This window comes from Coregonus clupeaformis, chromosome 12, assembly GCF_020615455.1.
Source record: "Coregonus clupeaformis isolate EN_2021a chromosome 12, ASM2061545v1, whole genome shotgun sequence".
In the NCBI taxonomy this organism is placed as follows: Eukaryota; Metazoa; Chordata; class Actinopteri; order Salmoniformes; family Salmonidae; genus Coregonus; species Coregonus clupeaformis.
Genome location: NC_059203.1, coordinates 22,038,109 through 22,050,743, shown reverse-complemented (window position 1 = coordinate 22,050,743; position 12,635 = coordinate 22,038,109). Strand labels below are relative to the sequence as shown.

At 47.0% G+C, this 12,635-nt stretch overlaps 1 protein-coding gene across 2 annotated transcripts in view; it reads left to right on the top strand.

Annotated features, from left to right (window-relative positions):
• The window catches only part of LOC121578006 (plexin-B1), a 131,084-nt gene that overhangs the window by 96,167 nt on the left and 22,282 nt on the right, over positions 1-12,635 (top strand). Inside the window, exons 11-26 of one of the 2 annotated variants that reach the window (XM_045223748.1) lie at positions 2,589-2,697; positions 3,227-4,177; positions 4,638-4,772; positions 4,901-5,023; positions 5,242-5,335; positions 6,208-6,374; positions 6,639-6,790; positions 6,890-7,132; positions 7,326-7,502; positions 8,177-8,405; positions 8,568-8,606; positions 8,873-9,118; positions 9,607-9,792; positions 10,237-10,385; positions 10,472-10,572; positions 12,071-12,288. In XM_045223748.1, the coding sequence (XP_045079683.1) occupies positions 2,589-2,697; positions 3,227-4,177; positions 4,638-4,772; positions 4,901-5,023; positions 5,242-5,335; positions 6,208-6,374; positions 6,639-6,790; positions 6,890-7,132; positions 7,326-7,502; positions 8,177-8,405; positions 8,568-8,606; positions 8,873-9,118; positions 9,607-9,792; positions 10,237-10,385; positions 10,472-10,572; positions 12,071-12,288 (3,319 nt within the window). The remainder of the gene's footprint in view (positions 1-2,588; positions 2,698-3,226; positions 4,178-4,637; positions 4,773-4,900; positions 5,024-5,241; positions 5,336-6,207; positions 6,375-6,638; positions 6,791-6,889; positions 7,133-7,325; positions 7,503-8,176; positions 8,406-8,567; positions 8,607-8,872; positions 9,119-9,606; positions 9,793-10,236; positions 10,386-10,471; positions 10,573-12,070; positions 12,289-12,635) is intronic. The other variant, XM_045223749.1, reaches the window with a different exon arrangement.

The window sequence follows — 12,635 nt, the reverse complement described above, 5'->3', positions numbered from 1 at the left end:
AAAATCAGCAGGGGATCAAATACTTTTTTCCCTGACTGTATCTTCTGAGAGAAATTAAACTAAACTGACTTTATTAACCACCTATCAGATGTAATCATTCTGTTCACTATTATTAGACTTTTTGCTCTCTGCCTTGTACAGTGGGGAAAAAGTATTTAGTCAGCCACCAATTGTGCAAGTTCTCCCACTTAAAAAGATGAGAGAGGCCTGTAATTTTCATCATAGGTACACGTCAACTATGACAGACAAAATGAGAGAAAAACAATCCAGAAAATCGCATTGTAGGATTTGTAATGAATTTATTTGCAAATTATGGTGGAAAATAAGTATTTGGTCAATAACAAAAGTTTCTCAATACTTTGTTATATACAGTGGGGAAAAAAAGTATTTAGTCAGCCACCAATTGTGCAAGTTCTCCCACTTAAAAAGATGAGAGAGGCCTGTAATTTTCATCATAGGTACAAGTCAAGTAGGACAGACAAAATGAGGAAAAAAAATCCAGAAAATCACATTGTAGGATTTTTAATGAATTTATTTGCAAATTATGGTGGAAAATAAGTATTTGGTCAATAACAAAAGTTTCTCAATACTTTGTTATATACCCTTTGTTGGCAATGACACAGGTCAAACGTTTTCTGTAAGTCTTCACAAGGTTGTCACACACTGTTGCTGGTATTTTGGCCCATTCCTCCATGCAGATCTCCTCTAGAGCAGTGATGTTTTGGGGCTGTCGCTGGGCAACACAGACTTTCAACTCCCTCCAAAGATTTTCTATGGGGTTGAGATCTGGAGACTGGCTAGGCCACTCCAGGACCTTGAAATGCTTCATGCGAAGCCACTCCTTCGTTGCCCGGGCGGTGTGTTTGGGATCATTGTCATGCTGAAAGACCCAGCCACGTTTCATCTTCAATGCCCTTGCTGACGGAAGGAGGTTTTCACTCAAAATCTCACGATACATGGCCCCATTCATTCTTTCCTTTACACGGATCAGTCGTCCTGGTCCCTTTGTAGAAAAACAGCCCCAAAGCATGATGTTTCCACCCCCATGCTTCACAGTAGGTATGGTGTTCTTTGGATGCAACTCAGCATTCTTTGTCCTCCAAACACGACGAGTTGAGTTTTTACCAAAAAGTTATATTTTGGTTTCATATGACATTCTCCCAATCCTCTTCTGGATCATCCAAATGCACTCTAGCAAACTTCAGACGGGCCTGGACATGTACTGGCTTAAGCAGGGGGACACGTCTTGCACTGCAGGATTTGAGTCCCTGGCGGCGTAGTGTGTTACTGATGGTACGCTTTGTTACTTTGGTCCCAGCTCTCTGCAGGTAATTCACTAGGTCCCCCCGTGTGGTTCTGGGATTTTTGACCCCACGGGGTGAGATCTTGCGTGGAGCCCCAGATCGAGGGAGATTATCAGTGGTCTTGTATGTCTTCCATTTCCTAATAATTGCTCCAACAGTTGATTTCTTCAAACCAAGCTGCTTACCTATTGCAGATTCAGTCTTCCCAGCCTGGTGCAGGTCTACAATTTTGTTTCTGGTGTCCTTTGACAGCTCTTTGGTCTTCGCCATAGTGGAGTTTGGAGTGTGACTGTTTGAGGTTGTGTACAGGTGTATTTTATACTGATAACAAGTTCAAACAGGTGCCATTAATGCAGGTAACGAGTGGAGGACAGAGGAGCCTCTTAAAGAAGAAGTTACAGGTCTGTGAGAGCCAGAAATCATGCTTGTTTGTAGGTGACCAAATACTTATTTTCCACCATAATTTGCAAATAAATTCATAAAAAATCCTACAATGGGATTTTCTGGAGAACAAAAAACTCATTTTGTCTGTCATAGTTGACGTGTACCTATGATGAAAATTAAAGGCCTCTCTCATCTTTTTAAGTGGGAGAACTTGCACAATTGATGGCTGACTAAATACTTTTTTCCCCCACTGTATGTTGTATTATTGCTAGTGACAGTTGCAAACTTTACACTGGTGCAAAACTAGAATGAGTGATACATGGGATACAGATGGTGTCAGAAGTGGAATATCTGGCCATAGGAGTGCCTTGTCAAGCTATAATGTCTAGTAATGCCTTTATTAACTGCATCCATTTGGCTGTGTTAGCCATAGAGATGCATAGAGGGCACACTTAACCACAAAAGACTGTGATTGCATGGGCAGCGACATCTCTATGGTGTTAGCACATGCACTCACTCAATTACCCTCCTCTTCTCCTTTTCAACCTTGTTCAGAGCACTTCAATAAGGAACCCGCCGCTAGATTCAATTACATGACCCCTTTTTTACCACTGGCCCTAGATTGCCAGCAATTGGATCACCCTGTGCACCAAGCTTGCTCTCCCTCTCCCCCTCCTCCCATTTCTCTCTCTCTCTCTCTCTCTCTCTCTCTCTCTCTCTCTCTCTCTCTCTCTCTCTCATCTCCTTTCTTTCATTTTATATTCTAACACCCTTTCTCTTTCTTTCAATACACTCTCCCTTTCTTTCTCTCCCCTCCTCTCTTTCCCTATCTCTTGTATCCCAATCCCCCCGCCCCCTCTCTCTTTTTCTAACCCCCTCCCTCTATTTCTCCTCCTCTAGTTGCCGTGGTTGCGTGTTGAGTCGCTGGGGCTGCAACTGGTGTGTCCACCAGCACACCTGTACCCACAAGCCCGCCTGTGATGAGGGGGTTATCATCTATAACGAACACGTAAGTCACACACACTGCGACGGTCAGTTAGCTAGAGATCAAAAAGCATGTTGCACGTGAGGCCAAGACAGAAGAAAAGAGAGGAATGCTGCCCACACTCGCTATATCGTTGGTTGTAGAGTTTGGTCCACCTATTGCACCCTAGTGTACAGTGGCATGGTAAGTCTAGGCTGTTTGGGGCCAATCCATTGTAGATGGTTGAGTGAAAGAGTCTCTAACGCGGACAACACAGAATGTTGGGAGACATTAATAACCAGACACTTATTCTCACTGCACCTCATGTCCCAAAACAAACAAACATCCAATATAACTAATGGTCATCTCCATTTTGCCTGTGTCGCCAACCAAGTGCATGAGTTGTCATCATTGATGGTAATACTGGAAACATATAGGATACATGTTTCACATCTGATTTTCAGTCAATTTATGAGTTTGTTTATTTTATCAGTTTTCTTTAGTCGTTTGTTTGTTTATTTCTGTCTCACCCTCTCCCCCTTTACGCCCCCACTCCCACCCTTCCACCACCCAGTTCAAACTCCCCACCCCGGCTCCACCCACAACCAAAGCCGTTACTATAACAACGACTTCCCCATCCACAACAGTGGCCCCAACAACTACAACAACAACAGCACCCCCAACAACTACATTTACCACAACTATCGCCACGACTACAACAACCAAAGCCCCTAACACCATAGCTACCGTCCAGGAACCTACGACAACAACCCTGCCTACAATCACCACCCCGGAGCCGACTACACCACCCACCACTGCTATGCCGACCGAGGCCCCCACCACTCTTCCCCCTACAACGTTAGCCGAAGCTACACCGCCCATGCCTGAGACCACCACCAGTGAGGAAGAAGAGCAAACAACCGCAGAAGAGCTCGCTGCAGAGGCTGAAACTGAAAGTGAAACTGTAGGCCCCGTGGTTACCCCTGGCGACGTGGAGCTTGCCGCGGAAACTGAGGTGGCGACGGTTATGACCGAAGACGGGCAGCCATCCGATGGTCTTGCCACCCTAATCCCCCTGGCGTTTCCGCCCGAGACATCCCCATTGGAAGTGGTCACCGCATCCTCCCCTCAGGAACTGGACGAGGCTCTGAGTCTGGCGGAGCCCCCCATGGAGGTCCAGCCCACACCTGTCAGCTACCCTCTCCCGACCCCATTCCCCCTGGGGGAACCGGCCGACTCAGAGCTCACCTTCCACCTGGACCTGACAGAGGCCCCCTCCCCGCTCCCGCTAGACCACCTCCCCCCCACCGATGCCGAGGGCCAGGGTGCCGAGCCGGAAGTGCTTCTCTGGCCCAGGGAGGAAGTGGAGGCGGAGAACGACACCACCACGTTTTCGGCTGCCAGCGTGCTCTCAGGGGACGGAGAGGCCGCTGACCTCTTCCTTTTGGCATCGGCCTACCCCCAGCTCCTGGATGCCAACTCAGAGCTGGACTACCAGTATGACTCATCCGACGCTTTCCTGCCGGTGAGTTAGAAATTCGTCCAGAGCTTCAACGGCCACCGTGCTCCCAGCTCTTAACTGGACACAGTTCTAGAATCCCACTTCTATCACCAATTGTCAGAATCCCAGCTCTTCCCTTATCCCCTTGCTATTCCTCACCGTGTTTTGCTTTTGTTGTTGTTGTTGGCATGTTTGACATTGCTTCTGCTTTTGGAAATCGATCCGAAAAAATGGCTGAGACAGCACAAGCTGGAGCAGTTGTTTTTTCGTGAATGTTTTCATACGTTTTATTATTTGATAGGCCATTTTAACAGTTAGTATTACATCAAGAAGCTTAGAACCTCCTTATTATATATAACAGTCAATTGTTTATGGGTTGACGAGATAAACAGAAAATTGCGATACCTTGTGTTGGTTGGAGTGTGTGTCCTTCTGAATGTGTATGTGTATTTATCTAACAGTGCTGTGTATGTGGGGAGTGTAGGGGGACGAGGGCTCCTATGTGAGTTGGGGCTCGTCTGCTTGCCCCTGTGTGGAGAAGGTCCGGGGTTCGCCTCTGTTACCAGTCAGAGTGGCGAGGAAGATCACACTACTCGCCCGAAACCTCCACCTGTACCAGGTAACACTCAGTCACACACAAACACACCACTAGGGTCGAGGGCAACTGCATTTGCAAGATTCATGAACTATAAAAAAAAACAATGTATTTGATTCTGTTGTAACCTGGTTCAATGTGTGTGTGTGCAGGACAAAGACCTGGACTACGAATGTGTGTTGGTGATCGAGGGGCGGACGGTGGTGGTAGACGCCTATGTGGAAATGGATGAGATTAACCCGTCTCTCTTTGACATCACCTGTCAGCTGCACCAGGTCAGACTATTCCATTCTACTCACTGACAGTTTCTGTGAAAACTTTAGTACTCAATTGAAGTTTCTGTGGAAACTTAAGTACTCAATTGAAGTTTCTGTGGAAACTTTAGTACTCAATTGAAGTTTCTGTGGAAACGTTAGCACTAAACTGAAGTTTCTGTGAAAACTTTAGCACTCAGTTTCTGTGGAAACTTTAACAACTCTACTTCTCGCCGCAGTATTCCTATTCTGCTCCAGTGGATGAGTACAACGCCATGGTGTACGTGAAGAGGCGGGACACCTTCCACGTGGACAGCTCTCACGACCTGTATGGTGAGCCCCAGACCCATGGTGCTGGGGAACAGCTGCTGCCAGCCCAGACAGCTGTGTTGTTGCTCTCGGCCATAACATTGTTTTTAAATGTTTTCTTTTATGCTTCTGAATCAGACATATGGCAAATGGTCCCAAGAGAATGTTCTCACGTTTTCAGTTTTCACTCCCTTCCCCAAGGACGCGGGTAGCTCGAGTGTGACTTGTTTACACGCAGTGCATTCTGTTTTGTACAAGCTCTCTCTCTCTCTCTCTCTCTCTCTCTCTCTCTCTCTCTCTCTCTCTCTCTCTCTCTCTCTCTCTCTCTCTCTCTCTCTCTCTCTCTCTCTCTCTCTCTCTCTCTCTCTCTCTCTCACAATCACTGTATTATCTCTCTCTCTCTCAATTACTATTATCTCTCTCTATCTCAATGACTTATCTCTCTCTCTCTCTCTCTCAATGACTGTATTATCTATCACCCTCTCTCTCTCTCTCTCTCTCTCTCTCTCTCTCTCTCTCTCTCTCTCTCTCTCTCACAATCACTGTATTATCTCTCTCTCTCTCTCTCAATTACTATTATCTCTCTCTATCTCAATGACTTATCTCTCTCTCTCTCTCAATGACTGTATTATCTATCACCTCTCTCTCTCTCTCTCTCTCTCTCTCTCTCTCTCTCTCTCTCTCTCTCTCTCTCTCTCTCTCTCTCTCAATGACTGTACTCTATCAATGACTGTATTAGATCTCTCTCTCTCTCAATGACTGTACTATCTCTGTCTCTTAATGGCTGTATTATTGTTGCTTAATGTTTAAATGTACACTCATTCAACATAATGTAAACTCTAATTCACGGTATCTCTCTCACAGTCTCTATAACTCTCTCTCTCTGTCCCTCCTAGTTACTCTGTACAACTGTTCGGTGGGGCGTTCTGACTGTAGCCGGTGTCACACGGCGGACCAGAAGTACGGCTGTGTGTGGTGCGGAGGGGACCAGTCCACCTGTCTCTACGGAGACTCCTGCAGTGAGCCCATCGAACAGACCTGCCCCGCCCCCGTCATCCATGCCGTGAGTACACTTTTTAACACTCAACACTTGCATAGTGTCGTAATGACATAAGTGTGACAGATGTCATTATGAAACTAACTTAAACACAGTTAGGTTGAAAACAATGCAATTCGCTTAGTTTATGTTCACTAGAATGTTTATGGCTTAACTTAATGGAATGAACCAGAGTCATTTATAGAGATATAACTGGAATTACTGTTCTAGTCTTATTGTTGAGGAGGAGAAAGAATCAGTTCTAACATGTGTTTTATGCTTCTGTGTTAGATTGAGCCCCTGTCTGGTCTGGTGGAGGGGGGAACAGTGCTGACCATCTCAGGGTCCAACTTGGGCCAGAAGGCTGAGGACATCCTGCACTCTGTCACTGTGGCCGGGGTTTCCTGCTCTGTCATCCCCCACCTCTACGAGGTCTCCTCCAGGTATGGACTGTGAGGGTGTGCGTCCCTGTGTTAGGTAGGGGGAGTTGACGTGTGTGTGTGATTACTACTTCTGTGTGAGATTGCTATGTCCTTCTGTAGGATTGTGTGTAAGACCAAAGCCAGCGGGGGAGAGAAGACGGGCCAGGTGTCAGTAGAAGTGAGCGGGGGAGAGTTTGGCCTCTCCAGCCAGAGGTTCAGCTACCAGGACCCGTTTGTGATGGAGGTGTCCCCCAAGAGGGGTCCCAAGGCAGGGGGCACGTCCCTGACCATCACTGGGAGGAACCTGCTCACGGGACGCTCCTCTGACATCACTGTCACCGTGGGAGGAGTGCCATGTGTCATGTGAGTGATTGTGAAACATACTCATGAACACACACATTATTTTAGACAGACGCACATAAAGAGAGACACACAGATACATTATCCTATTCACTGTGCTGTACTTCCCTGTTCTCTACTCTCCCTCTTCCTCCTCCTCCCTCCTCTTCTCTCCTCCCCCCTCATCTTCTCTCCTCCTCTTGTCTGCTCCCCCCAGTTTATCAGAGGCCCAGGAGGACAGTGTGGTGTGTGTGACGGGCAGCAGCAACAGGACAGGCGATCACCGCGTGACGCTTCGCTATGGCAACAGCCAGCGCCACCTTCACGAGTCGGCCTACCGCTTCACCCCCAACCCCAACATCACCCAGGCCGCGCCCGCCAAGAGCTTCCTCAGGTGTGTGTGTGACCTCCGTTACAGATCTATAGATGTGTCATTTGAAGTGAACTGAAGTTGGTTTAAGTGAACTTCGCTTAAGGGAACTTCTTGAAAAAAAATATCTGAAGTTGAGTGGACTTGACAGCACTGGACTGGAACACTTGTGTGGACACTCAATATGGCCGCAAGTCTGACCATCACAGAACATTAACTTGAATGGGCATGACCATTCTAGTAGTTCAATTTCTATGTTTATGATGACACACTGTCCTCCTTATCTGTGTGTAGCAGTGTCTGTCTGGTCCCTGGCCCCACTCATACATAGAAATGGTACACTGAGTGGACAAAACATGAAGGACACCTGCTCTTTCCATGATATAGACTGACCAGGTGAATCCAGGTGAAATCTATGATCCCTTATTGATGTCACTTGTTAAATACACTTCAATCAGTGTAGATTAAGGGGAGGACACAGGTTAAAGAAGGATTTCTAAGCCTAAATTCAGTGTCCCTGGCCCCACTCATACATAGAAATTGTATATTTCAGAACGCCAGTGTTGTGACACATCTCATGCCTCTCTGTGTGTGTGTCGAGGTGGGTGTCTGGTCTTTGTGTTGGGCCACAACCTGTTCGTTCTAGTAATTGTATTTCTATGGGTTTGTGACACATTTCTTCCCCTCTCTCTGTATAGCGGTGGCCGTCTAGTCTTCGTGTCGGGTCACAACCTAGATGTGGTACAGGAACCTAGGATGTTGGTCACTGTGTACCCCTGGGAGTCCATCCCCCAGAGGAGGAGGAGGAGGAGGAGGAGGAGTGGAGGAGAAAGGGAGCATGAGACGGAGGACAAGGTGATGTGGAGGCATCGCAGGATCATACCGGAGCCCAACTGCCCTGGGGACCCCGTCTGCTCCATCATACAGGTGTGTGGATAGGGAGAGTGCGTGCGTGAGAGAGGGTGGACAGACTGTAAAGATGTCATTCATCTTTCTCCTGTATTTCGGAGATGAAAGTCTATTCTAATAAATAATATTGTGACTATGTCTCAGGCTTTCATTACAAAAATTTTACATTTTACTTTTTAGTCATTTACCAGACGCTTTTATCCAGAGCGACTTACAGTAGTGAGTGCATACATTTCATACTTTTTTCGTACTCAATGAAATTCCTTACTCTCTTTCTCCCTCCCTCACCTCTTCCCCTCCCTCACCTCTTCCTCTCCCTCACCTCTCCCCTCCCTCACCTCTCCATCTCTTTCTCCCCCACTGCCCTCCATCTTGGGTTATTGAATAGTACTTTGTGACAACTGCTGATGTAAAAAGTGCTTTATAAATACAGTTGATTGATGGCTTGATTTACCCCTCCCCCTTTTCTCTATCTCCCCCACCAGTACATGGAGCGTTGCGAGGTCAACTCGTCCATTCTGATCCTGTGCCGGAGCCCGGCAGTGGAGTCTTCTGTGTGGGGCTCGCGGGTGGATGTGGCCTTCCTCCTGGACAACCTGCACTTCCCGTTTGGCGCCGTCAGCCCCCAGGGGGCCTTCAGCTACGAGCCTAACCCCGTGCTGCACCCGCTCAACCAGCAGGAGCCCCTCAAGCCCTACCGCTACAACCCAGGAAGCTTTATTCAGCTGGAGGTTAGCATTAGCCACTAGCTGCTACTCTCTCAACTTGTTAAATAAGCTGCTGGAGGCTAGCCAGCTTCAATCTAACAGCATGTACAGTTGACAGCTGGAGGTTAGCATTACCCGCTAACTACTACTATAAAGCCAAGGCAAGGGGATAGAATGGAAAGTATGTTTTATTTTTTATTTTTTACTGCAAGACTTTCCACTCAACTGGAAGGCCTTGCAGCCGAAAGTTGCAGTCGGAAATGAAACGCTTTCATTCTATCCGCCTGTCTGGAATTTAGTAGAAGGCTAGACTCCCATGTGAGATAGACCTGCACGTTGGGAAAAAAGAGGAATGTTCCAAAGAAAAGGCAAGGAATGCAGACGTTTTGATTCAAGCATGATGCTCAGTGTGGTAATATATTCTCTCCCTCTCTCTAGTTCTCCCTCTCCTCCCTCTCATCTCATACTCCGCTTAAGTCTTTCTATGTCCGTCCGTCCGTCCGCCCCCCCAGGGTGAGAACTTGGACCTGGCCATCTCTAAAGAGGAGGTGGTGGTGCTGGTCGGGGAGGGGGTGTGTGCCGTGAAGACCCTGACCAGGAACCACCTGTACTGCGAGCCGCCACCTCAACAGCCCTTCCCGGGACCCCCCAACGGCGGAAGGAAACGCGAGGGTGCCGACACGCTGCCCGAGTTCACTGTGAGACCACCTCCGCCTCTGCAGTTCCGTTCCTATACGCACTAAACCAAAGACAAAAATACACATTACAGTACACAAGATAGATAAGAGCATTCATTCCAACACAATAGGGCTGTGTCTAAAAACGTTATTAGTTGTCAAATCCGTGCTTCCCCTGTCCTTGTTTCCTCCGTTTCTCACTTCTCTCTCAAAGCGCATTGGAGGAGAGGATCCAAGGTCCCTCCCTCGGACCTCATCCTCCAATGCGCTTTGAGAGAGAGACATTGAGGAAAGGAAAGTGGGGGAAGGACTGAGTCAACAGTAAGGTTTTCTGATAAAGCACGGTTGACACATCTCAATTGGCTCCCTCACCCCATTTGAGGCTAACTAAGCTTAACCCAAACTAACCCTAACCCCAGTTTGTACAGTCTAGCGCCATAGCAGATTTGTCTGTGTGTGTTCCAGGTCCACATGGGCAACCTGAACTTCTCCCTGGGCAGGGTGCAGTACGACACCCTCAGCCTGTCCACCTTCCCCCTGGAGGCCCAGGTAGGGGTGGGCGTGGGGTCCTCCATCCTAGCCCTCATCGTCCTCATCATAGTGCTCATCTACAGGTATGTGTGTGTGCGCAAGTATTTGTTTACGTGAACCTTATGTATCTTGGGATGTGAGTCCAGTTCTAATGTGCGTGTGTTAACAGGAGGAAGAGTAAGCAGGCTCTGAGGGACTACAAGAAGGTTCAGATCCAACTGGAGAACCTGGAGACCAGCGTGAGAGACCGCTGCAAGAAGGAGTTCACAGGTCAGACCCCAAAACTAACTAACCCATAGAACTATAATTACTAGAACCAGCATCCCCATTCAAGTCAATGGCCATATTGAGGGTTCCCATAACTAGGAGGTACAAGTAGATGCAATATATTTCTATGCACTAACCTTCTCCCCCACAGGCAGGGTCAGAGGGACAGAGGGATATAGAGAGAGACTGTGGTATAGGGTAAGAGAAGTGACAAGAAAGAGTTGGGGATACTGCTGCGAGAAAGAGTTCCCAATTCAGTCACACACCACAGCAGACAGTCTAAATAGAATAGTGGTTGGGCACTTCTGGTCCTGGAGGGCGGCAGTGTACAGGCTTTTGTTCCAGCCCAGCACTAACACACCTTAATCTCTCCAAATGAGACAGAGAGATATGAAATGAGAGAGGAAGAGACATGGGAAGAGAGACATTTCAATATATTACTAACCCCCCAATAGGAGAGTAGCAGGCTCTTTCTATATTTCTCACCTATCCAATCCTTTCAGTGTGTGAATCCCGATAGAATATCCAATCCTTTCAGTGTGTGTACCCCGATAGAACTCGATAGAAGCTAGGAAAAATTGAAAAACGAGATGCTTGAGAACTTTCTTTATAAAATGATCTCATCAAATAATCCCCCTGTACGTATGAAATGTCTCCAAATTCCACTCAGTGGGCTTCTGACAATAACAAGTTTAATTTTGGCCCCACTCCTCGCCCAATGTCAACATTCATCGCTTTTGAAGCAATAACACAATTCTCAGCATCTAGTTTCAACGTCAACAGACCAGTTCAGTCGGACTAGAATAAACTTTATTGTCCACACCAAAGTGTGGAAACTTGGCTGTACAATGACATTGACAACATTAAAAACCATGAGTCGAGCTCCCTGAGGGAAGTTTCTCATGGTTGTGGGGAGGTGTGCCCCTTTCTGTCCAATGAGGTAACTTCTGGACAATATATCTGTTCATTTAGCTGACCCTTTTGGCTTCATTCCAAAAGTTCCGTATAGCCTTTTTAAAGGGCCTCTTTTCTCCACTGACTTTCACTGGAATGGCGGGGACTGTGATTGGACACACACAAACACACACACACACACAGACACACCCTAACACACACATTCTTTTTTGTTGTATTATTTGTATTAGTTTTTAGTTGTATTGTTTGAATATCATTGTATTTTTAATTTGTGTGACTGTCTTTGTCTATCAGTGCTTTACTTGTCATGATTTATTTTTTGTGGACCACAGGAAGTAGCTGCTCTTGTATTTATTCCTGTTTATTTATTTATTGTTGTATTTATTCCTCCTGTTATTATCTTTCTATTCTTTTTCTATTTTTCTCTCTCCATTGTTGGGAACACCTGTTGTTTTACGAAGCTTGCAAAAACTAATGGGGATCCAAATAAACAAAACAAATAAAACTCACCCCTTTTTCGATTGGCACATGTTCCGAGCAAGGTCACACCGCTTTAACCTTTGAACTCCTGACCCCGCCCCCCTAGACCTGATGACGGAGATGATGGACATGTCCAGTGACCTGGTGGGCTCGGGCATCCCCTTCCTGGACTACCGGCGCTATACAGAGCGGATCTTCTTCCCGGGCCACCGCGAGTCACCCCTGCGGAGGGATCTGGACGTGCAGGAGTGTCGACGGGCCACGGTGGAGCAGGGCCTGGTGCAGCTCTCTAACCTGCTCAACAGCAAACTGTTCCTTACCAAGGTAGGGGGACAGTGATGATGATTGGTGAAAGAACTGGATTGATTCTTACCATGTTATTGGACTCTTGAAGGTTTGTTTTAGACAAGTGGTTTTGAAGGAAAGCAAGCAATGTGAGACTGCAATGACTGCAATGAAGAATATTTGTAGCCGACCTCACCTAGCAATACTAAAACCAGGGTTCGAACCATAGAAACAGAATCCATAGAAAAGGCCTCCCAATTCAAGTCAATGGTGGCATAATGGGTGGACTGGTGTACCCATAGGAGCAAAGCAGGAAGTAAAAGCAGGAAATGTTCCCATCAATCTGTGCTGTGATTTGTTGAGTCAACTCAACTGACATTACAAAA